This window comes from Stegodyphus dumicola, chromosome 10 (assembly GCF_044657685.1).
Source record: "Stegodyphus dumicola isolate Sdum_Otavi_A_Nest chromosome 10, ASM4465768v1".
NCBI classification, from domain to species: domain Eukaryota; kingdom Metazoa; phylum Arthropoda; class Arachnida; order Araneae; family Eresidae; genus Stegodyphus; species Stegodyphus dumicola.
Genome location: NC_140777.1, coordinates 129,222,866 through 129,249,339, shown reverse-complemented (window position 1 = coordinate 129,249,339; position 26,474 = coordinate 129,222,866). Strand labels below are relative to the sequence as shown.

Below are 26,474 nucleotides of genomic sequence, written 5' to 3'. Positions count from 1 at the left end.
TTCATTTCGAATTGATATAGTTTAGATTTACTGTAACCACAGTTACTATTTAGAAGAAGGAGATAGAAAATAACCATATTAAAAAAAGTTGAGGGACTTTTGCAAATTAAAAACAGAATTTTGATTTATACATTTTATTATTACATATAGATATATTGTAGAGTCATTAGGTTAATTGGAAACAGGAAAGATGAAAAATATGCAATCGCCTTCGCCAGGAATCGAACCACGGACCTCTGGAATACCGGCCCAGTGTGCAGAACCACTACACCTCGAAAGCTAGCTAGGGAAGTGAGAGAAATACCTTATATACTCCCCTTTTTAAAGAGCTACTAGGGTTTTAGGGGACCTAGTCGCCCAAATCCTGCGTGTGGAGAATCATCATCCACAAACCTTTTAGTTCGGGCACCACTTGTAGAGACATTAGGTAATTTTGAGAAGACAGAGAGATTGAAAAATTAGCTACCGCCTTCGCCGGGAATCGAACCGCGGACCTCTGGAATACCGGCCCAGTGTACAGAACCACTACACCATGACGGCTCGCTAGGGAAGTGAGACAAATACCTTATAATATGAGGAGGGAAAAAAAAGAGAAAAAAAAAAAGAGATAAACATAATTGTCCTTTAATAGTAACTGCAATAGAATCTTAATAATAAAGAAAAACTATAAAAAAGTGAAGTAGGTGAACATTCATATCCTATATCACCATTATATCGGATACTAGGTGTCCACTTTAGTGTACCTAAAGACCAGTTTAAAATGTGCGTTCATGTTGCAGGTGCATGGCATGTTTTGTTTAACCAATATTAAAGAATACATTCTTGAAATAAAAAGCAAGGATAAATTCAGAATGTTAGTTATATTTACCTCAAATTATCTTTTACAAACTGTTCTGCAGATAAAATAATATCAAAATAAAATATACGAGGGTAAGTTTAAAAATAAGTTTCCCCTGTCGACTGTGGTCAGAGTTGTGTATGAAAGTCAAAAAATAGAATGAGACATTAAAGATATCACATACCTTTATTTTTCCAAACAGGTACCAAGTACATTGAGACATTTGTCATATCGCTTGATAAGCTTCAAAAAGCCCTCCAGGAAAAAGTCAGGGCTTTGCATATGGAAGAAGCGTTGAACGGCTTGTTTCTGGCGTGAAATGGTGGACCCACGTTTCATCCCCCGTCACAATCCAAAACAGAAAGTCATTGCCATCTTCCTGGTAACGCACGAGATGTTCCAGGCTGACCCCCATACATTGTTCCTTGTGTGTCGAGGTCAATTGTTGGGGCAGCCATTGTGCTGACACTTTTCTGTATCGAAGAATGTCATGGATGATGTTTTGAGCTCGCTCATGTGAGATTCCAAGTTCTTCCGCTACTTCATCGATGGTGATACACCGGTTCACTCTAATCATGTCATCCACCTTCCTGACATTTACATCTGTAGTGGCCGTGCGCGTCCGTCCAGCTCTCGGTATGTCCTCCACTTGCTGACGTCCGTCACAATGCGAGACACCATCTCCGCACCATTTGCTTCGACATCACACCTGGCCCATAGACTTCTACGAGGCGGTTATAAATTTCTGTTCCTGATACTCCACGTGCCCATTCATAGCGGATAACCGCTCTCACTTCCTCCTTTGACCACCTCCTTCGACACACAAGGAACAACGCATGGGGGTCAGCCTGGAACATCTTGTGCGTTACCACGAAGATGGCAATGACTTTCTGTTTCGGATTGTGACGGGGGATGAAACGTGGGTCCACCATTCCACGCCAGAAACAAGCCGTTCAACGCTTCTTCCATATGCAAAGCCCTGATTTTTTCCCGGAGGGCTTTTTGAAGCTTATCAAGCGATATGACAAATGTCTCAATGTACTTGGTACCTATGTGGAAAAATAAAGGTATGTCATATCTTTAATGTCTCACTCTATTTTTTGACTTTCATACACAACTCTGACCACAGTCGAGAAGGGAAACTTATTTTTCAACTTACCTACGTAGTATTATACACATACAAAACACACATGAATTTAGAATATGTTTTTCCATAAAATAAGTTAATAAGAATACTGTGGGTGCTAATGAAAATGCATATTCAGCAAAAATCAATTTTAGCATGTATACAGGCAAAAGTCGTTAATTCGGACACCCATAATCCGGAATAATCCATAATCCGGACCTCAAAGCTAAAAACTTTCTGCGCATGCGCCGCGTTTCCACATGCGCATAGGCGTTTACGCGTGCGCGTAAGACCTTTACGACTGCGCACATGCGTGTGCGCAAGTGCAGAATACGCTTTCGCGTGCTCATTTAATGTAGAACGGACGATATAAGCTAAAATTATCTAATTATCTATTTCAGTTAATGTTGATGATTGCGTTGTACCTTATCTTCGAACTGGATCCGGCTTATTACTTTTTTCAGATTGTAAGAGCAATTTTATAAAAGTAAACTTGAACTTTCGATTATGTCAAATAGAATTTCCGATGCTGGAGCTCCCAAAGGATCTACAAAACGAAAGTATGTTTCGATGTCCATCAAACAAAAAGTGGAATTGCTGCAAAAAACGGATAAAGACATGAAGAAGGTGACAGAGAGGTTAGTGAAAACGAAAAAATTTCGTTTGACAAGTTAGTCGGTATTCTCGGCACAGCAATTACAGGACTTGAACAGTGGAACTTTGTAATTGAACAAGAAATTATGTCTGTTTATAGAATTAAAGAGAAAGTATTATCACATAAAACGAAGGAACTTAAACAACTTACATTGAAAGAAATGTTTAATAAAGTAAACAAATAAATATTAAGCTTTTTTTTTTTTTTTTTTTTGTAAATTTTGATACCCTTTAGATCACAATTGTTCTTTATTTCATAAACTACGGTTTCATATTTTTAATTTTAGAATTTCTGCATGCCATCTTACGAGATTTAAACTGATGATCTATAATCCGGAAAAATCGATAATCCGGAATAATAATCGATCGATAATCCGGAAAGTCCCGACGAGTCCGGATTAACGACTTTTGACTGTACTATCAATAGAATGGCACTCAGAAGAAAGTATAAATTCATCAATATAGCACTGATAATAATAATTCAGTAATGATAATTATTGTGAAGCTTGACATGGGCTACAGGAAGAAAAAAGGTTGATGGACTGTCTGTACAATTTTATGGTTTACAGTTGGCTACTACATACTCGGTCCAATTGTTAGATTATAATATCATGATTAAATAATACAGTCAAAAGTCGTTAATTCGGACACCCATAATCCGGAATGATCTATAATCCGAACCTCAAAGCTAAAAACTTTCTGCGCATGCGCCGCGTTGACACATGCGCATAGGCATTTACGTGTGCATGTAAGACTTTTACGACTGCGCATATGCGTGTTCGCAAGCTCAGAATACGTTTTCGCGTGCGCGTTTAATGTATAACGGACGGTATAAGCTAAAATTATCTAATTTTCTATTTCAGTTAATGTTGATGATTGCGTTGTTCTTTAATCTTCGAATTGGATCTGGCTTATTATTTTTTGCAGACTGTAAGAGCAATTTTATAAAAGTAAACCTGAACTTTCGATTATGTGAAATAGAATTTCGGATGCTGGAGCTCCCAAAGGATCTACAAAACGAAACTGTGTTTCGATGTCCATCAAACAAAAAGTGGAATTGCTGCAAAAAATGGATAAAGACATGATGAAGGTGACAGAGAGGTTAGTGAAAACGAAAAAATTTCGATTGACAAGTTAGTCGGTATTCTCGGCACAGCAATTATGGAACTTGAACAGCGGAACTTTGTAACTGAACAAGAAATTATGTCTGTTTATAGAATTAGAGAAAGTAAACATAAAAAGTGCACATAAAACGAAGAATTAAAGAGAAAGTATTATCACATAAAACGAAGCAACTTGCATTGAAAGAAATGTTTAATAAAGTAAATAAATAAATATTAAGCTTTTGTTTTGTAAATTTTGATACCCTTTAGATCATAATTATACTTTATTTCATAAATTACGGTTTCATATTTTTAATTTTAGAATTTCTGCATGCCATCTTACGAGATTTAAACTGATGATCTATAATCCGGAAAAATCGATAATCCGGAATCGCCGAAGTCCCGACGAGTCCGGATTAATGACTTTTGACTGTACTTCAATGTGATATCAGAAATAATGGTATAGTTAAGATAGGGCAACAGAGACATCTGTCCCTGGGCACAGCATCTAGGGGCCTCCAAAACTGATGCAATGAAATTTTAGAATGAAATGTTTTCCATTCTTGGCAGACAAGAGACAGAAGACCACTGGGTGAGCAGCTGTGCCGCCATGAAGACTTTCAGCTTTATTGCTCACTCAGTGGGACCCCGTTTATTTAAAATTTTATATTGCAATAAAATTTTTTATTTTGATGTATACATAATTTTGACATATACTTGGCATACATTGACAGAATTCATATGAATATTTACAGAAATTTTGATGGTACGTACATAAATTATAGAATGCATAATATAAAACACAAATAAAGATTTAGATACAAAATTTTGGTTATATATATATAATAAATAAAATAGGATTTTGATCATTTGTTGAAATGTAATAATAGTTCACAGTTGATAAATAGTTTATACAGTACAAAGTCCGTAATCCGGACTCGGGACTTCAGCTATTCCAGATTAGGGGTTTTTCCGGATTATAGATCATCAATTTAAATCTGGTAAGATGGCATGCAGAAATTATACAGTTAAAAATATTAAACCATAATTTATGAAATAAAGAGCAATTATGATCTAAAGGGTATCAAAATTTACAAAAAAAAAAAGCTTAATATTTATTTGTTTACCTTATTAAACATTTCTTTCAATGTAAGTTGTTTAAGTTGCTTTGTTTCTTGTGCTAATACTTTCTCTTCAATTCTATAAACAGACATAATTTCTTGTTCAGTTACAAAGTTCCACTGCTCAAGTCCTGTAATTGCTGTGTAGAGAATACCAACTAACTTGTCAATCGAAATTTTTTCGTTTTCAATAACCTTTCTGTCACTTTCTTCACTATCGAAAGCGGCGCATGCGTAAAGCATACAAAAAAAAAAAAAAAAAAAAAAAAAAATTGTGGCTTTGAGGTCTGGATTACGGACTTTGTACTGTAATTCACAAATAGTTCACTATTCCTAAAGTTCACAGTTCATAAGTCTGTTAAAGTTTATTTATCTGTTGAAGTTAATAGTTAGTCTGAAGTAAGTTCTGATTTGTTGATTAAAGTTGTGCTGCCTTGAAGTGGTGCTAATTATGTCGAAATAATGCTGATGTGGAAATGAGATGCCTTAATTTATGCTGCTTTTAGATTATCACAATTTTTTATGAGATATTCCATTAAATTATGAAATTTTTTGCAGAGAGATTTACTTCTGAGTTGTTGTTTGAACCATCCTCAGGCATTTTCCTTGTTCCATCCTTGTTCAAGTCTTGATTTTAAAAGTGATATTGGATTTGGTAAATATGTTATTGCTGTTATAGTACCATTTGCTGCATCTTTTGCCAAGTTATCTGCCATTTCATTGCCCAATGTTCCTTACGTGGGCACGTGTCCAATGTAGTTTAGGTTTTTGTCCAATCGGAAAATATGCGAGTAAAATATTGTATATCTTGAACCAAAGAAGAACAATTATGACCAGCTATTGTTCTTGGCAGACAGGAGGGGGAACAAAATCTTCAGTTGTCCCAGGGCATTAAAAACCCCAGTTATGTCTCTGATCTGAAATCCAGCTATTTTATAAAAGCTGTATAGTAAAATAGCAGCTATGTAATAATCCTAAATTTCAGTAGAATGATGACCTTTAAATATTTCTGGAATATTTAAGGAAAAAACTCTGCAGTTTTATATTTCTTATATAATTTGAAAATTTTCAATTTTGTAGTAAATTTTTACATGAATAATATTCTACCAATAAGTTTGAAATAAGTGTTTATTAAAATATCTATGTTGCAGTAATTCTGGATAGTTTTCTTATGTTTTCTTAAAAATTGAACTACAAATAGATGATGTGACAATTTTGATCCACAGTACTAATCCCCAGCATAAGTTATATATGACACAGTACTGTCTGTAGTGGTCCTGGCAATCCAACATCTGAAAACATTTCAAACTGAACACTCCAACATACAGTGAAACCTCACTTAAAGAACATAATTTATTCCCGAATTTTACTTGTAATGGGAAACATTAAATGATTTTTTTTCCATAAAAATTTACATAAAACAGGATAAAGCGTTCCATTTTGAAAAAAGAAAAAAATTATCATAATGCAAATTATTACTTATAATGTATACTTTTTTACAAGAAAGTTTTCTTAAGACATTTGCTTCAAAATTTTAAGAAAATGAGACACAACATAACATACAACTACAAATAAACTTGTAGAGTGTATAGGTACTGCCTAATTAAGGTGATGCTTCTCAATGTATGATGCAAGTTTCCCACGTTTTCAGAATCTCTCTTAACTCACTGGAGGGTTGTTGCTCTAATATCTCCTCCTTCTCTGGTGAAATCTCTTCCACAACTTCTTTCTGCGAAACTTCTTTCTTTCCATTAGCTTATTGATGTCACTGCTATCCACTTCTAGCCTCATAATCTTGGCCAAAGACACAATCTTGCCGACTGCAGACTCCTCAGGCACTCACTCAGACACAATAAGATGCTATATGAATGAATGCTAAACTCGAACTGCTAGTCAAAATGCAGGCAGGATAGTGTATATGATGTTACGACATCTCCAGGTCACTCATTCTGAGAGCCATTCTAAAAATTAAAATTGTTTTGCACGTTATGCAAGTCACTCATTATCAGAGATGCTCATTAAGGAAGGTTTGACAATAATTTGAAACTGAATATCACTTTTTACGGGAAGCATTATACAATTTAAAGGTTAAAAATAATTTTAAGGCTCACTTTTTCATTTCATTCATTATTTCAGTCTGAAATGTTTTTCATATTTAACGTATCGCCAACTAAAAAAAAAAAAATTACTTTTCCCAAAACACAAAATTTTGCACTGAGCGAAAGTGCAAAAATGACTACTAAATGAAATTATTGGGAAGCAAACTATTTGAAGATGCAATGTGATAAATTGCATAGGAAACAAATGGTCTTCATTCCGATTATTGGTTATATTGTTTTTGGATTTTTTATCACTTCATACATTGCTAAGCTGAAAAACTAACTTCTACCAGACGATGCAATACACAGTTTAATAGAAAACATAGCAATTAATTGAAACAACTACAGTCAAAAGTCGTTAATTCGGACACCCATAATCCGGAATGATCTATGATCCGGACCTCAAAGCTACAAACTTTCTGCGCATGCGTCCCGTTCACGCATCTGATTCTAAATTTCAACAGACTGCGTTAAATTTCCGGAAAAGAATCAATCTTCGCTTAGGCTGGGTAGACTGCAAAAACCTTTAGTCCTATTCAATCCAGATTGGACAGTGACAAAAAAAAAAAAAGAAAAAGTCTGCTGCTTCAACATCAGAGATTTTGCGGAGAAACTCCCAACCTCCGTACTGTATAATGTATTGGCAAAGAAAATGAAATTATTTTGACTATTCGATTACTTTCCTTTTATTTAAGCCATTCTGAATATTATTCCTTAGAAAGCTAATCTGTGTAAAAACACACCCATTTTTGGAAGTTTATCTATACTTCAGCAGTTACTGCAACTATGTTATTATAAACATTCATTCATGTGCTCATAGTATAAGCATAACGATCATAATAAACACGAATATGAAGTGACCACGCGGAACAAAAATACAAATTATTAAAATCTTGATAGAAATTCAAACGTGTGTAGTATTTGGGTGGGAGGAAAAGAATACCGAATGTACTGGAATTTTCAACCGTTTTCACAATTCTTTGACCAATAGAACGACCTGCACCTGTCTGTACGGTCGCACGCACCATAGGTTATGTTAATGCAGAGAAAGGGGGGAAAAGCAATTTCCGGGAGTATGATTCACCATCTGATGTTGCACGTAAGGAAGAAAAGTTGTTTATTTAGTTTTGGCTTTAGTATGGGGAAAAAATACGCGTTCATTAAAAAAAGGTACTAAAAGCAAAAAATAAGCACTAAAAAGTAAAAAAATCTGATGTGTACACCACGACTTCCTTGTACGGAATATTAAATTACACGTATTTTTTCTTGCATTTCATTTAAACTTATTGGATTGAAATAAATCTACTTCGCCGACAGCGCATAAACCACAATAGAATAAATACATTCTTTAAAATTCACTCTAGTATTTGTTTACCATAGCGACACTCTGGCGCTAGATTCACTTAACAGTATTATATTTCGTTCATATTATAACTCATAATGCATAAAATTTATATCATTTAAAGAATAGAATTATCTAATCGTTGCAACATGTTCTATTCAAATACTATAATAAAGCTAGAATGATGTATAAACAAAAGCAAACAAAACAAATAGGAAACAGTTTTTCACAGACAATTTGGTATTTCTCATTCAATTAATTCAGTTCTCACTTCGTGAAAGGGCAGAAATACATAAAAACTCAAAATATCTATATTAAAAATTATGAAGTAAATCTTAAACACTTATTTCCTCGAAAAAATTCCAGAAAGGATTAAGCCTGATTTAATTGGCAATAATAAATGAAGGCATTATCTTTGTAGTTGCGAAGCTAAGTTTTTCTAGATTGGCAACAAATCCACTAGTCTGCTGTTTCAAATGTAAACAATCAATGGCCGCCATAAAAAAAAAGGCTTAGCGGCACTTAAACAACTTTAAAATTGTTGATTATTCTAAAAATATTGCATACAGATTTACTAAAGGCATAAAAACCTTAACCGGAAGATAAAAACAACATAATTCAACCATTTTTAAAGCAAGAAATGTACAATTTACAAACATATAAGAGTAAAGAAACTGAGATCACTGAGCCGGGTAACAGAGTGGATATATATATAAATATATTTATATACGTTTGGTGCAGCCAATTGCAACCAAAATACGAGGTGCACATCTACATGTTATAGCAGTCCTATATACAAAATTTCAACGTTCTGAAACTACTCGATTTTGAGTTATGCGAGATACGTACGTACAAACGCCACGAAAAATTCTCTTCAGAATTAATTTTAAAGCAGTTTTATAATTTTTTTGGAGGAAACAAGTCTTTTATTCTGTTCTTACGTACAGATATCACGCAAAAACATCGTTAAATTGCATCCGATAGCGGTCAAAATGGATATTTTCGTTGAAATATGCTGCCTGAAACTTTTCGCGATTACAATACTTCCTTTTTACTTAGTACAAGGAAGTAAAAATAAGGGCTAAGCACCTATAAGGGCCTTTATATTTTATTTTCAAATATAAGGACTTATAAGCACTTGTAAGGACCGCTACGAACCCTGCTACAAGACTCAAAAATCAGGATTTAAGAAATCAAGAGAATTTTCTCAACAAAAGATTTTTTTAAATAATAAAAATATGTAGAAAGAAAATATATTTTTAATAATGAATTAACATTAAATATTAATTAAAAACATCTGGAAGTTCAGTTACTAGTTCTTAAATGCAAATAATGTAAAAATAATTACATGTTAAAAAAAGTTTTATTACTTGTACATTCTAATAACAGAAACTAATTTGTTTTTCACAAGATAAACTTACAATAATCAGAAAATGTGTCCCTTGTCAAGCTATTTTTTTTATTTGAGAGAACTTTGTTTTGGGAGAGCTTGATGCTTATATTTTGTAGTATTATGAGAACTGCCAATTAAATTACTCGCAGGTGAATTTTTATCACTATTATTTTTAACAGTGAAAGTAGTAACTACATCTACATTTACTTTAGGTATTTTATACCTAAAGTAGAGCCTTTTATCTTAACTTTGAAGGCTTTTACTTCTTAAAAAATTCTAGAAATTTAAATTAAACATTTCTCTAAAGATAACAAGCATATATGCATATTTCAGATTTTTTCTTATTTCAGTATTAGCTTTTGTATCAGTCTTATTCAGTATCAGCAGCTGTTGGAATTGTTTCAATTTTTCCTTCTTTTTAGAAATCTTTTCAAGATAATAATAAATATCAACAATGTGTTCACCCACATTTATTGGCAAAGAAGCTGACCTTTTTTCAACTGATAAATTTATTACCAGCTGAAAAAGGGGTTTGTAAATTATAAATTATGAGGTGACAGGTTCACCTCATAATTTACAAATCTGAATTTTCTTTTTTTTTTTTTAACATGCCTGCAACATCAGTCTTCAAGCCTATCATTGCTCGTGCATTATCAGAATTAAGTGCTAAGCAATTATCCAGAAGAGCTACCCTTTCTTCTAAAATTTTAATAATTAACTGTGTGATATATTAAAGCCTGTCGAGTCTCCTTCTTAAATGGGGACAGAAAGTGAACTACACTTAATTTCTGAAGACTCTGGATTACAAAAAAAAAAAAAAAAAAAGAAAAAGGAAAAGAAAAAGAAAAACAATTACAGTTTTGTTATCAGTATTATTCCTTCCATCTGTTAAAAGGCAGAATGGAACTGTTATAATGCAATCAATAATCGAAGATTTATTTTTCTTACTAATTGCTTGTTTCTTCTACAATTGCAGCCATTTTTTATCCTTGCACTTGAGCATTTCTTAGCGATCTCACTACCAGGAAACATTTTTTTAAAATAAAGCTGATTCACTGTATTCAGCGGCAGGTTACACTAGAATAAAAAGGCAGAGAATGGGCATTAATAACTTTCCGATCCTTTGCTTCCACATTTTTTTTTCCAGTACAACTCATGTTATCCTTGTATACACATATGCTTAACACTTTGACTATTAACAGGACGTATGTCGCAAAAGTTTAAAAAGTACTTAGAATCTCCTGAATGTTGGAGAACCATCTTCCAATAGTAGGAAAATCAAGACGCCGTTGTGCTCATTATACACAAATGAACATGGAGAAAAGAAATACAAGTTGCCCAATGTGTAATGTTGGGTTATGCAAAGAATGCTTCACCCTGTACCATATGATGCAAAATCTATTTCATATAATAAAGTTTCCCATAATAATAGGTGTGTTTAAGTAAGTCGATCACTGCACGTGGGACATATGTATCCCACCATTAACTATAACCGGGACATATGTGCCCAACCTTTTGCTTGAAAACCATTTGTCAAAAAAATTCCAAATGCTAAATTTACATTATTTTATGATTATTTCCTTCACTTAGATAGGAAATTTAAAAATTTTTTTCTTAATTCATAGTGAAAGGGTTAAAAGCATTGACCCTTCCACTGTGCAAAATTGAAAAATTGCAATGAGAAATGGTACACACAGCAATATTAAATTTCCTTGACAAAATAATAGAAGAAAAGTCCTCTGTGAACGATTTTTTAAAAGAATATGAGTACAGGTAGCTCTTCTACAACACAGCATCCTGTAACATGGTTTCACTATAACATGCTTCATAAAATGTGAAAACCCTCCTACAACACGGTTTTCATATAACATGGTTTCGCTCTAACACGATAAGAAAAATTGCCCAAGCAATCTGAAAGAACTTCGTACAAAGTTTTTCCATATTGTGCAAAGCAGCCATGTAGTTATTTAGCACATAAGAATCTTTGTTCGCTAAGTTCTGCCAGTTGTCTTTAAGATCCAATAGCCGTAAGAAATGTCCTCAGATGAACAAATATCCCCAGATAACAATGAAGAAGTGGAAGAATCACAGAAGGTGGTCATGAGGTCACAATAAGTGCTCTAAAACGCGCAATCTGCCCATTCGGCTTCCAAAATTCGAATCCTCGTCTCCATGTCCGTAACAAAAGTGTCTCACGCTGCTGGTTGGCAGTCTGCATCGAGCCACGGTGTCTTAAAGAATAAAAAGAAGAAAAGAAACTGTTAAAGAATCTTTTTCATCTTTAAGACATTAAGTTACAGTCCCCAAACATGTCTGATAAAGATAAAAAAACAATGTTTAAGAGGATATTCATTTCTTTAGAAGTGCAGATCCAAATCTTAGAGAAAAGGTATCTTACATTGGAAAAAGTTTTAAATGGAATGAAGAAACAGTCCCGATCATTAAGAAAAATTAAAAAGAAATAAGAAGTACAGTTGCTTCAGGATCTTCGACATTCGCAAAACGTGCAGTTCACCCTCAGGGGATGCCAGTAATTGAGAAGATGGTGAAGGCACTCAGCAGATAGCTGTCCAAAAAGAATTTTGTTGGGTAGTAATATCATTAAACAAAAAGCCCTCAAAATTTTCAAGCATCTCAAAGAACATGAGAATTTCCTTGTGCGGAAATGTGTACGAACCCTCTGTCACAGGGTTCGTATACATTTCCGCACAAGGAAATTAAGTACTTTTAAGGACTTTTAAGGACCATTAATGAAAAAAATTAAGGACCTATGAGCAAATGGGAACTGAATAAATTCAATTAAAAATATTATATCTATGCCTGAACACGAGTAGGATGCATTATTATTAAACATAATTAACATAATTATTAATATTTTTAAAATAAAATTAATTTTATGAAATTTATCAAGTAGCATTAAATATTTTACACTCATAATAACTGGACATATCTGAAAGAAGATAAGTGACATTTTAGTTACGTTTTACTAACAGTTAGCTTTTTTTTTTTATGCCCCATTTTGACACATACTTGCTCAGTCTAGAAGTTTAGTAAATAGTAAGTAGATTTTATGTCAAGCAGCATAGGTTAAAATGAGCATTAAGATCATAATCAGCATGATTCATAACAAAAGACTGGCTGTTGTCACCGCTCCTGCTTACCTATAGAGAGACCTGCTGATCAGAGCAAACCTGAAAGGCCTGATGTAGGCACAGTTAGCAAGTTTTGAAAGTTAGCTGACCTCTGCCTGATGCTGTTAGTGTCGTAACTTCGTGTAGAGTTCCTGAGGTTGTAACTCAGTTAATATACTTTAAGGTTCTATTAAGCCACTAAAGCATTAGTGGTGATAAGTTGTTTTGCATTAAGTCTCACTAGATGCAAAGAATAAGTTTCACATGAATTTTTATATTTTTTTGTTTTACCTTGTGACCACGGTAAAGGTTTAACACGTTGAGCCCAAGGCCAAATTTGCTGTCTTTTCTATTCAGCTGGCAGCGATCAGCCGGCGGCAATAGTGCGATCAAGTGGTGAAATATTGCCGACTTAAATTATTCATAAATTATACAAAAAGGAAGGAGACACGCACATAAAGTCCGAAAGTATTGTTCGAAATTTTATGATGACAATTCAAAACTATTTGGATGCAAGATAGCCAAAAATGTTACCAAAATAGTCATTTCGTATTGTAATATGTGTAAAGCTAAGCCGTATTTTTGTTTAGAATGTTTCAATAAATTTCATTAAAACTACATTTGATCACATTTCATTGAGACTATACTTATTTTTTAACTTTAATACTGTCGATCCCGTGGACCGACGCCAGCCAAACGAAAATTCCAGTGCCGGTTCCCAGGGACCGACGCCAGGCTCAGCATGTTAACGAAAGGCAATAACTTGCTTTAATATAAAGAGATAATTTTTTAAGAGAATACATTTAGTTATAATTAAAATAGGTATTAGATAACCTTAGTCATTATGGATTTACATGGCCACTATTAAATTAAATTGTTTTTAATAATATTAGTTAAAAAACCCTATTAATATCACAATCTCATAAAATTTCAGAGTTTAAAATACATGCAATTTATGCCATTGACTTTTAAACAATATTAGGATAATTACACATTAAAAGCTACAAAACATAAAACTCAACAAAATAATTATGCCTCTTTTTAATTTGAAGGCCTACCCAGACATTTTGGCTAATTTATATCGATTTCCTTCTGCTTAAGTATATTTTCTACCAATTAGAAATTTGTTTCAATATGCAAAACAATGTTTTCATTAGCTTCTGCGTGTTTTATCTCCTAACTGCCAACCTCTGAGGGTTTACTTGATCTGGTAAAAGTTAAATAGACCGCCCCCCCCCCGACAGACATGATCAAATTATCATTATGTCTGAAAGTAACTATAAATCAGATAATAAATTGAAATAAAGGTTTAAATAAGCTTCTTATTCAAAAAGAACTTAAAACATATAGGCCTGATCTTATGATAACAAAATCAATTACAGTTTGTGGTGATATAATTAAACAAGAATCAAATTCAAACTAAAAATATGGTCTAGTGGTCAAAGACGATACAATTTAATTTCAATTTAATCTGGTTCAGTAACTCTATTGTCATAATAAACTCAAATGTCAGCAGCAGTAATGGAAGGACTAATAATTACAAATTATCAGAGCTGACAGAACTAATGCAGGGAGCAAGTGGAGGTCAGAAACACACTCATCTTACACTCCAAAAACGTCAGTTTAAAAACTGTCTTGTGAATAGTGATTTGCATTCTGATAAGGAAACAGTAATGGGAAATTATAGTAAAGCTGAAACTGTAAATAACTGGGTAATTTACATAATAATAACTGTACATATCTTTGAAGAATAATTTTCTTTCTCTTTACATATTTAGTTTCTTTTTTCAACACGTTTCCTTTTCACTTTAAATTTTTGGCATTTAATTAAAAGACTTCTGTTATTCTAAAAGACTAAATGCATTTAGAGTGTATGGAAAAAGCTGCTAATTCTGTTTCTTTAGTAATACGAACATTCAGAAGAAATATGAAATACATTTGGTAAAGTCTGGTCACAGAGCTGGTGTGGCATAATTTTTAGAATTTAGGGACACACTGAGCAACAAAATACAGAAATGGCAAAACTTTTAGAATTTAGAACAGGCATTGGAAGCAGAATTTAGAGAGGCACAAAGCAGCAGAATTTAGGATCCACAGAGACTGCGTCAGGTGGCAAAATGCCTAGCGCCAGATCTATGTATGATGCATTAAGACATATTAGATGAATCTTTTGAATTGTCAGTTTTCTTTATTAATAAAAAAATTCCTTTTCCATATGATAATATTAGAAGTACTTTTGATATTTTCCATGCCTGTATCTAGTGAAAAGTAGAGAAAATAAGGGGAAGATAAAAATGTTAAGAAAGTGGTTCTAGAATCAGAAATAAAACATTCAACTATTATGTTTTCATTGTTCTCCCAGATGTTCTCCAAAATGTAAGAAACTGCGTGTTACTACCATGGAGACATTTTTAATTTTATCACATTTTTCTGGAATCTTTTAGAATCGTGGGTCTATAAATTTGCCTTAAAATCTTTTTAAACTTTCCAAGCTACAATGTCTAAAATCCTAAAGAAAAATTACCCCAACAAATTCTGTAACAACAAAAAGCCAGAAATGTTTTTTAAAAAAATCGGAGGAAAAAAGTGTGAAATTAGTTTTATAGAGAAAACTGATGCATTTTCTGAGAATTCTGATCATTCTGAGAAATGGGAAAATTCTTACCATGAAAAAGACATTTTTAATTAATTACATAGTTATTTTGCTTTTCCTGAAAACTGTTTTGTAAACTGTGCTTTATAGCATTATTCCTTGCTTATTTTTCAGATTCAAAAAATTTTATAATATGTGGCCAAAATGGAACTTTATAATATGACAGTGAAAAATAAAAATGCTTTATTTTAATGTTATTTCTTAAATATAATTCCAATATTTACCATTATTTTAATGAAATTTATCAATGTTAGAATGTTCTAAAAAAATCGTCAAAAATTCCCAGATCTCGGAATTAAAAATTTTCTATATAAACCGATCTTAAAAATTGCCAAAATATTGATAATCGCCAAATTTAGAACCGTTTAATAAAAGAATTCACATCCCCAAAAGCGGAAAGTTGTTTGAGAGTTCTTCATTACAAAAAAATGAAATAATTTTGAAATGCTTATGTTTCACTTCTTGCTCAGAAACTCGAGTATTCCACCATTATTTATATTACAAATAGGAACAAATTATAACTAATGAACCCATTCAAAAAATAGCCATATTTGTCTGTGAATCGCCAAAAATATTCCTGAAAAACGCTAATTCACACCCAAAATGGCAGTCGTAAAAACAGACAGAAATTTCAGATGATTAAAATTAAGGACCTTCTGCCAATTTTGGCCAAAATTAAGGACTTTTAAGGACCAAAAAACTTAAGGACTTTTAAGGACTCTTAAGGACCGCACGTGCCCCGTGTTGGTAAGTAAAGGTTGGTTAGAAAATTTCAAAAAGTGTTTTGCAATTCACAGCATAAAAATTCAAGGAGAAGCTACGTCAGCTGATTATGAAGCTGCTAGGACTTTTCCTGAAAAATGTCAAAATATTATAGAACAAGAATACACAGCAGTTAAAGTTTTCAATGCCGACAAAACTGGGCTTTGGTGGAACAAAAATGCCCAGTAGAACCTTATATCGAAAAAAGAAAAAAACTGCATCCTTATTTAAGGTGTCTAAAAATTGTCTAATGTTATTTTTGTACAGTATGACTTCGGACTTTATGACAAAACTCTTGTTAGTTTATAAATCTTTAAATCCTTGTGCAGTTCAAGACATAAATAAAAACACTTTACCGGTATATTGAAAAGCAAATCTAAGAGCTTGGGTAGCTGGGAATATATTTAAAGATTGATTTTTAAATTGTTTTGTACCAGATGCTAAGCGTTATTTAAGGCAGAAAGATTTGAGCCTCAAAGCACTTACTACTATTAGATATTGCTCCATGTCACCCACAAGATTTGAATCATCCCAATGTCAAAATACTGTTCCTACTACCTAACACTACTTCATTACTCCAACCATTGGATCAAGGTATTATTTATACCTTTAAAACATATTACATAAGAAGAGCATTACAGTAGATTTTAGACGTAACTGTTTCAAAATCGATTAATGTAATGGAAGCTTGGAACACATTTTCAATCAAGAACTGAATCAACATCGTATCTTTGTTGCTGAAAGTACTCAAAAGCATCAACGTTAAATGCATGTTAGAAGGAGATATGGCCCTCTTCAGTTGAAATAGAAAATGTACATGAATTGTCAGAAAAATGAAATTGGTGTCATATTAGAACTTGCTAAATCAATCGGAGGCAAATGTTTTATGAACATGGCTATTGAGGATGTTCAATATTTATTAGCGGAAGAAAAAATTGACGAAGATTTGATAGAAATGGCATTCAAAGCTGTAAATCAAATTGATTCTGAGGACACTACCACTGATGAAGATTGTAAAGTTAATAATTTAACAATAAAAAAATCAAAAGAAGGCCAACGCTTAGCTGAAAATCTTGAGTGCAGATACTTCCACTGAAATAAGCCGGAAATTCAAAAGGGAGCTGCAAACCTGTCTAGTTCTATATCGAGAAATTTAAAATGACCGGGTAAGAACTAGAAAGCAAAGTAAAATTACAATTTTTTTTAAAGAGCGACGAAAATGCCAGAACATTAAATGAAGAAAGAAATTCTGAAAGTGAAAGCGATCTCATTTCACCGAAAAAAACGTTCTCTGTTGATTATACTGAACAATGACAATGAATACATTAATTAAACTAAAGTTGTGTTAAATTAAAATATGTAATTTTTTTTTTTTTTTTTTTTTTTTTTTTTTGTGTGTTACACAGTCAAAAGTCTTTAATCCGGACTTGTCGGGACTTCGGCGATTCCGGATTATCAATTTTTCCAGATTATACTAGATCGTCAGTTTAAATCTGGTAAGATGGCATGCAGAAATTATAAAATTAAAAATATGAAAACACAATTTATAAAATAATGAGCAATTATGATCTAAACGGTATCAAAATTTTAAAAAAAAAAATGTAATATTTATTTGTTTACTTTATTAAACATTTCTTTCAATGCGCGCATGCGTAAAGCATACATTACACATAGCCGAAATTAGAAAATTGCAACCAGAAAACTATTTGATTTGTATTTGTGATATTTATAATGACGAGGAATTTGATTTAAATCATATCAAAAACAATGTACATCGAGATGAAATACTACATTTAGTAAGGAATTATAAGCCGAATAAAATAAAAACATCTGCCCTGAAGATAACGATAGTGCTGACAGACCAACTTCCAGTTCATTGTGCGCCGCGACGTTCCCCCTCCCCCCCCCCACATAGCAGCGTGAAATTGATAAACAGATTTCGGAACGGTTAGATAAACAAAGGATACGCCTTTATCCATTTTTTGCAGAAATTCCACTTTTTGTTTGATGGACATCGAAACATACTTTCGTTTTGTAGATCCTTCGGGAGCTCCAGCATCGGAAATTCTATTTGACATAATCGAAAGTTCAAGCTTACTTTTATAAAATTGCTCTTACAGTCTGCAAAAAATAATAAGCCGGATCCAATTCGAAGATTAAGGACCAACGCAATCATCAACATTAACTGAAATAGATAATTAAATAATTTTAGCTTATACCATTCATTATACATTAAATGCGCACGCGAAAACGTATTCTGCGCTTGCGCACACGCATATGCGCAGTCATAAAAACCTTACACACACGCGTAAATGCCTATGCGCATGCGCTGAAAGTTTTTAGCTTTGAGGTCCGGATTATAGATCATTCCGGATTATGGGTGTCCGAATTAACTACTTTTGACTGTACATACATATATATTTTTAATAAAAATTAAGTTGTTTATGTATAATTTAAAAATATTTGTTTTTAATAAGTTTTCAGAACGTAATCCCCCTTTTGCACTGTCTCTGGGTCTCGTACAACACGGTTTCAAACAACACGGCAATTTCTAGGAACCTATCTTCCATGTTATATGAGGGTTACCTGTACTTTATATTTTTTGCAGACATAACTATGACAAAAGATCACAGTTTCTCAAACTGTTTCTGGGATGCATGTGAAACTTACACTGTTCAATGGCAAAATGAGAGAAATAACAACGTTGATCTTGCTCTGTGCTCATTGTCTATATATGCCAGATGACCCACAGTGGTGCTTGATTCTCTTTGGAGAACTGGACGACAATGTTTTCATACATGTGTTACAGAAATGTGCCATATCTCATCAATGAAATAACTTAATGACAACTTTTTTTAATGTATGTAGAGAGAAAATAAGTGCTTTCAGACCACAAAAATCACTTTTTTGGTGCAAATAACAAAGTATTAAACCAAGCTACATAAAAACCGTGAGAAATTTTAATAACAAGAGAAAGTCAGGAAAATACGTTGCAAATCGGGCTGGCAGGAGTATGATCAAAAATCAGGAGTCTTCCGCCGTAAGTGGGAGAGTTGGCAGCTCTGCAATGCATTGTCATTGCCTGCGGCTCAATTAGCATGTCTCTTATTATGTAGTCTCAACATTTGCACTGGCAGCATGATATATGTTTGTGGCAAGATGGTCGGGAATTGGCTAGTTAAGAAACCAGCAGGGAAGGTTAACAATTTGGTACTCTTCTATCATCCAGATTGGATTTAGAAATGTAGATGTATATGCATGTATTTATAAATGTAGGTGTTCATGTATGCATGTGTATGTTTACATATGTATGTGTGTGCATACACATATATGCATATACATATATGCATCTCTGAATCCAGTCCCGATAACAGAAGAGTACCAACAATTCTTTATTATCTTCAAGTGCTCGCACTACGTACATGCATTCACAGACATCTGCCTTCCCACTCAACACCAACCATATTGTCCATGCACTGATATTAACAAACTGATCTTCCAGCTGTGCTCGTATATCAATTAAATCGCACAATAAAGCTACACAGCTCACATAATTTCCAATGCAGTTCAAACTGTAGCAGATTTGTTTCCTGTGGATATTGAAGGAATAAGTGAGAAAATTTATAGTCGCTTTTGTATTTACACAGTTCGAATAGCCAATCAGAAAGAATTTTGTGCTGACACAGAGACCGACTACAAGTGATTACTAGAGATATTCAAACCAAGATGACTAGTTCTACTGCCTATAGTTGGAAGAGTGTTAAATTCTTCAAAGTCATATTTTTTCAATTAATGAATATTCGATAGGTTAATTAGTCCAAAAAGGCAATTTGCCCTGAAGGACTATTAATTTTGTTTTGGCATTTTGCGTTGAAAACTTTAAAAGGCTGTATCACTTTTCAAATTGTTGCCACCAAATATTATAGCCCTTAATTATATTTGAAGAAATAAAATAATGAAGAATCTGCATAAATGTATGCATGTTTCTTGCATTGTGATAAAACAACAGTACCTAGAGCCATCCAATTTGAATGACGTAATCCTACCGAAAATATGGGCCTAAATTTGAAATTTGTTTTATTATCGATTTAATATTTTGTAAAACTTTAAAGAATTTTTTATTAACAAATTCAAGAATTTCAAAGCGAGCAATGGCAACGTTGTACAGAAAAAATTTTTTTATCTCCAGCGCGTCAGACTGTGTATATCGGAAATTTTAAACATATGCTCAATTTAAAATTATTTTGTGATATTGCTCTTGAAATGAATTTTATGGTTTAAGTGCGAAGAACATGATATTTAATAAATAAAAGTAACACACAAAATGTTAAAAAAATGCCACTTTAGATGTAATTTAAAATCTGAAACATTTCAGTTTTTTTTTTTTTTTTTTTTTTTTTAATGAACATGCTGAACTTGAGATTCAGTTCCCCTAAACATAAGCATCAGTATTTCCTAATTCATGAAAAAATTGGAAGAAAAGAAAAGAACAATTTTCGAAATCTCAGGAAGATATTAAACATCTTATTTTTAAATTTAAACAAGGAATCAATTCTACTTTTCTATCCAAAGTTTAAACACTGTTTTAAACAATTGAAAATGGAAATAGATTCTGAAGAAGCAAACAATTTTAGGAAAATACGCATTCAAAATTAATTAATGTAAAATATTAAATAGATTGGACAAAAAAGAAACAATAGTTTTTATGAAAAAAATATTTGCCTGTAAATGAATTTGAAAACCTTCAACAATGGTGAATAATGAAAAAACACCCACTGATAAGCACTGGATCCAAATTTCAAATTATTTCAAAGAAAGTTATATTCATTGCATGCATCTCATAAAAGCTATATAATTTGCACTTCGTTTACATGGTTATCAATGCAGTTACTGGAATGATGTTTACTACTAACAAATAATTTGTGGTTTGCAGAAAAATTGCAACTGAACAATGATACCATGAAGGCAATGATTATAATTAAGTGCAATACTTGTGAAGAGTTTAAAGAACAAATTGAAAAACAAGGGAAGACTAAAAAGGCTCAATCAATTTCAAAATACAACTAATCGTGCGAATGAATTATTTATACCTAAAATAATTTTACTGTATCCATATGTTTTGTTTTCAATTATTTATTTTTTAAATGTTGGGGGAGAGTTGATGGGAGGGTCAACGTCCCATATTGGCCTGCAGAAAAAAAAATTGGTCACCTTATGAATGCATCATCAAACCAAATCTGTTAATCAGTATATAATAGGACTCATAAAAATGTCTATTATGAGAGCAAAATTAATGTTGATCAAATTCTCCCACATCAATTGGATTTGACTACAAAAATGGTCAATGGATTTGACTGTAGAAAAGTATAAATGACACTCCAAATTTGGCAATTTCATTATTACATAAAGATTTTAATCTGGTAACCTTATTTTTCATTGGATCATAATGATGTTTTTTTGGCCACCATATTTTCTTGATAACCAGAGTTAATGAGACTGTGACAAGTTTTTCTCTTGGTCACATGAGGTTTGTTTTTGCATGCTATTCGTTAATTTTAAAATATCATATTTTTAAACCAGTGTAAAAGAACCCTGTTTAACTTCCATGTCATTGATATGCTTCATGGCAGAAAGATGTGATTGAGTTTTTGTCATTTTCAACAACTATTTCTGGTGCTTGCATTAACTTGATTAAGGGATAGCGGAATTCGATTAAAAGATCTACGCATGGAACTCACAAATGCAATTGTCAATTTCATTTTCATCTTATCTAGTATATGTTGCACAAAAATAACCCTCAAGAATAGTTTTTCGCATTTACATAAGATTTATTTGCCATCAGATAAATAAATTTATCACAAAAGCAGTTTTTTACGCATCATATAAACCTTATATAAATGATGTTCAATAAGCGCAGTGCTGAGGCTGTCCATGATTGAGTATTTATGAAATTTTCTGATGTTTTAAAAGCAAAAATAGATTGTAGTTACATACGGAAAGAACAGAAATGTATCATACAATTATGTACAATTATGTATAATCCTCAATAGTTCCTCAAACTATATAGTTTATATAGTTCTATAATTCTTAAGAGGCCATTGAAATACTAGTTTAATTTTTAAATCCTTTTTTGATATCCTATGGATTTAATAATTTGGGAACTGTCCATGATGAAAAGTTCGGCAATAGAATTTTGGGTAAAGTGCAGAATCACCCACTGCTTGACGCATTTTTAAGAATTGCACATACTCGGTATCCATGTGCACATTGACCTATTTTCACTTTAAAAAAAAAAAAATCCTAGACTTCCACAAAAATGGCACTGCGCACACCCTTGACTTTTTCTATGTACATATTGACCTATTTTTCACTTAAAAAGTAAAAGAAAATTGACAAAAATCCAATAGTTTTTAACCCTTGTAAAAAGCGACAAACAAATAAGTGAGCAATTCTGCACTTTACCGAGAATATTTTCAAAGAAAAGGCATCATTCATTATAGAAAATTATGTTTGAACAACAAACGAGATAAAATTATGCTGTAGCGATAAGTCAGCAGCGAAATAGCGATGCAGGCATCCATTCAGTTATGTTTAGCAATTTTTATATAAATTACAATAATGATCTGAAATAGTTATTTACTCTTATGCTTCCATTCAGTCATGTTTAGTCTTTTTCATATAAATTTAAAAAATAAAAAAGTATTATATGAAATTAACCTTTCATCTAAATTAAAACATCAATCTTAGATAGTTAATTACTATTATACTTCCTTTCTTATGGAAATTATTAGGGTTGCTGCAATTATTTTTGGCAGCATTGGCATCAACAATAGTTTGGCAACTTTTTACAGTCCTCGAAACCGAATACAGTCAAAAGTCGTTAATCCGGACTCATCGGGACTTCGGCGATTCCGGATTATAGATCATCAGTTTAAATTTCGTAAGATGGCATGCAGAAATTCTAAAAATTAAAAATATGAAACTGTAATTTATGAATAAAGAACAATTATGATCTAAAGGGTATCAAAATTTACAAAAAAAAAAAAAAAAAAAAAAAAAGCTTAATATTTATTTGTTTACTTTATTAAGCATTTCTTTCAATGTAAGTTGTTTAGTTCCTTCGTTTTATGTGATAATACTTTCTCTTTAATTCTATAAACAGACATAATTTCTTGTTCAATTACAAAGTTCCGCTGTTCAAGTCCTGTAATTGCTGTGCCGAGAATACCGACTAACTTGTCAAACGAAATTTTTCGTTTTCACTAACCTCTCTGTCACCTTCTTCATGTCTTTATCCGTTTTTTGCAGCAATTCCACTTTTTGTTGATGGACATCGAAACATACTTTCATTTTGTAGATCCTTTGGGAGCTCCAGCATCGGAAATTCTATTTGACATAATCGAAAGTTCAAGTTTACTTTTATAAAATTGCTCTTACAGTCTGAAAAAGTAATAAGCCGGATCCAGTTCGAAGATAAGGTACAACGCAATCATCAACATTAACTGAAATAGATAATTAGATAATTTTAGCTTATATCGTCCGTTCTACATTAAATGAGCACGCGAAAGCGTATTCTGCACTTGCGCACACGCATATGCGCAGTCGCAAAGGTCTTACGCGCACGCATAAACGCCTATGCGCACGTGTCAACGCGGCGCATGCGCAGAAAGTTTTTAGCTTTGAGATCCGGATTATGTATTATTCCGGATTATGGGTGTCCGAATTAACAACTTTTGACTGTAGTACCCTTTTTTAAGTAGTTGAGAAGAAAAGAAACTTTGTTGGATGTAATTTAATGGAATTATAAGAATCCTGTTTGTATGAAGGAAATGCATATGGTCGAACATAAAGATTGTTCAGGTGGCTTTGAATGGGTTTGTTGCAAGAAAGGTTCAAATGCTCACCATATAAAACATTCCATTAGAAAGGAACATGGTTTGAGGAAAGTTTTTGGATGCTGCTGAGGAATTTTGTGTGCCACAGACTGAAGACACAGTAATTTCTAAATAAGGTAAGTGGATATTTCCTTGTGTAGCGCTTAGATACTATAAGATGAATTTCCATTTTTATATTATTTCATCGTTTTATTTAAAATGTAGTTTATTCATATTATATATATTTTGTTAATTCAAATGTAGAACTGGGTGCTCCTTTGAGAAAATAGATCGATGTGCTGTGGATAAAGTCGAGGAAGTGTGCAATGCCAAGTTTGTGCATTTCTCTGATGTTGTTTTAACGAAAATAGGTCAATGTGTACATGGATACCGAGTTTGTGCAAGTCTTTGAATTGTTATTTTGACTTTGTGTAAGGGCGATTTTTGGTGCAAAAATCGGCGATACACAAAGGCAAAATAATATGTCAAAGAATTGCACGAACTCGGTGTCCATGTACAACCAAAACTCACCAAGGGGCACCTGTAAATATATTTTTACCACAATATATTCAGACACTTACATAAGTATACATATTACTTATACCTTTCATTAATGAATTTAGCCATGCTTCTACTATTTCCTTATAATTCTCCTTATGATGAAATATCCATGAAGATAAACCAAGAATACTCTCTCTTGATCTGGTTAAGGAAGCAAACTTCCTTTCCAGTTTTTCAACATTCAATGGTTTGGGCATTTTGCTTACTTTGTCATACCAGCTAAAGGAACTGAAATACATAAAATTGAAGACTTTTAGAAAATACTTAAGAAAATTATAATATAAAAACTGCTTTTATTTATTAGATAATTCCTTTAATTTTTAAAATAAAATAATTACATTCAGACAATACTTCATTGTAAATGTTCATAAATTTCTGAAATGCTATAAATTAAAAATACTACACCAGAGGAATCACTGAATGCAAAAGAAGATAAAAATTACCACAAGAAAGTAACGCAAACATTATTAAGGCATTTATTTTATAAAAATTATCACTCATTAATTATTAAAAAAATATACTTCTTATCTCCAAATTACATTAGCTCATATCTGGGGGGGGGGATCTTGATATTTAAAAACAGAATATATTTCATATGTTTAAACAGAATGAATTATAAATACTAAAACAAATATGGTGAAAGTGCAGAATCGCCCATTGCTATGGCGCGTTTTTAAGAATTGCATATACTCGTATCCATGTACACATCGACCTATTTTCACTTAAAAAAACATCCCAGAATTGCACAAAAATGGCATTGTGCTATTCCTTGACTTTATCCATATACACATCGATCTATTTGCACTTAAAAAGGTCAACGAAAATTGACAAAAATCCAAGTCTTCTTGCTCTTGTAAAAAGCGCCAAATAAGTGGGCGATTCTGCACTTTAACCACAAATATATATGTAAATATTTTGTCTCATTGTCATTCATCCTATTTTACATTTTCCATGCTATTTACGTGTCTTACAGTCATTCCTGTTATTTTACATGTGAATGAGGATTAGAATTAACATATTTTCTGCTTAATGTACCATATGTGTATGAATGCATTTTTTATGATAATAAATTTATTCTCATAAGGAAAATAACTGCAGACTCAAAGACAGAATTCTGTCCACATTTGAAAAATAAGTAAATGAATGTTCCACAAAATAAAGCAACAGTTTTGTAAAAGTGAATGATTATATATTCTTACAAAGGGCAAATTTAAAAACATTTTTAATTAAATAAAGGAAAATTTATGCAATTAAACTATGCACTTATTACTATAAGAATTCCAAGCCTCTTCAAAATTCTCGTTCAACTTTAAATTCGTGCAATTAAAATTATGCGGTAAAACGAAAGAAAATATGACTTTACAATAAAGTTAAAGTAGCAGTATTTAATTTGACTGAAAAAATATGAGGCAACCAAGCAGCAAAAGGATAACCCACAAAACCCAGCAAAAGAATAAATGATTGGATGCCCACACATAATTTTCACTCAATTTTTTACCAACATAAATATAATTTTTTAGAATTATTCCAAAACTTGGATCAAATATACAGATTGTAAATTCACTGATCCACTAAAAAAAATTTCTTACGCACATTTACAATAGCGGAACTTTGAGCAAGTTGATAACTTCCCTGAAGCGTGCAAATGAAGGCCCGTAGCCGGGTGAGACTTGGCAGGAAATTTTGATTGGTTGGCTCTGGTGACGTCATTTCAACGTATTTAAACTCCGCCTCTCATGTGGTTTACAATCAAAACTCATCATGCGCCATGTTTGGTCATGACCAAAGATGGGTTCTTCTCTTGCTTTACCAAGATA

General features: G+C 32.5%; 1 protein-coding gene across 2 annotated transcripts in view; it reads right to left on the bottom strand.

Annotated features, from left to right (window-relative positions):
• The window catches only part of LOC118201831 (uncharacterized), a 74,066-nt gene extending 48,025 nt beyond the window's left edge, over positions 1-26,041 (bottom strand). For both annotated transcript variants that reach the window (XM_085825532.1, XM_085825533.1), the window contains exons 1-2: positions 25,928-26,041; positions 24,701-24,885 (exon numbers count right to left, since the gene is read on the bottom strand). In XM_085825532.1, the coding sequence (XP_085681658.1) occupies positions 24,701-24,854 (154 nt within the window). In that variant the 5' untranslated portion in view covers positions 24,855-24,885; positions 25,928-26,041. The remainder of the gene's footprint in view (positions 1-24,700; positions 24,886-25,927) is intronic.
• Positions 26,042-26,474: the final 433 nt, after the last annotated feature.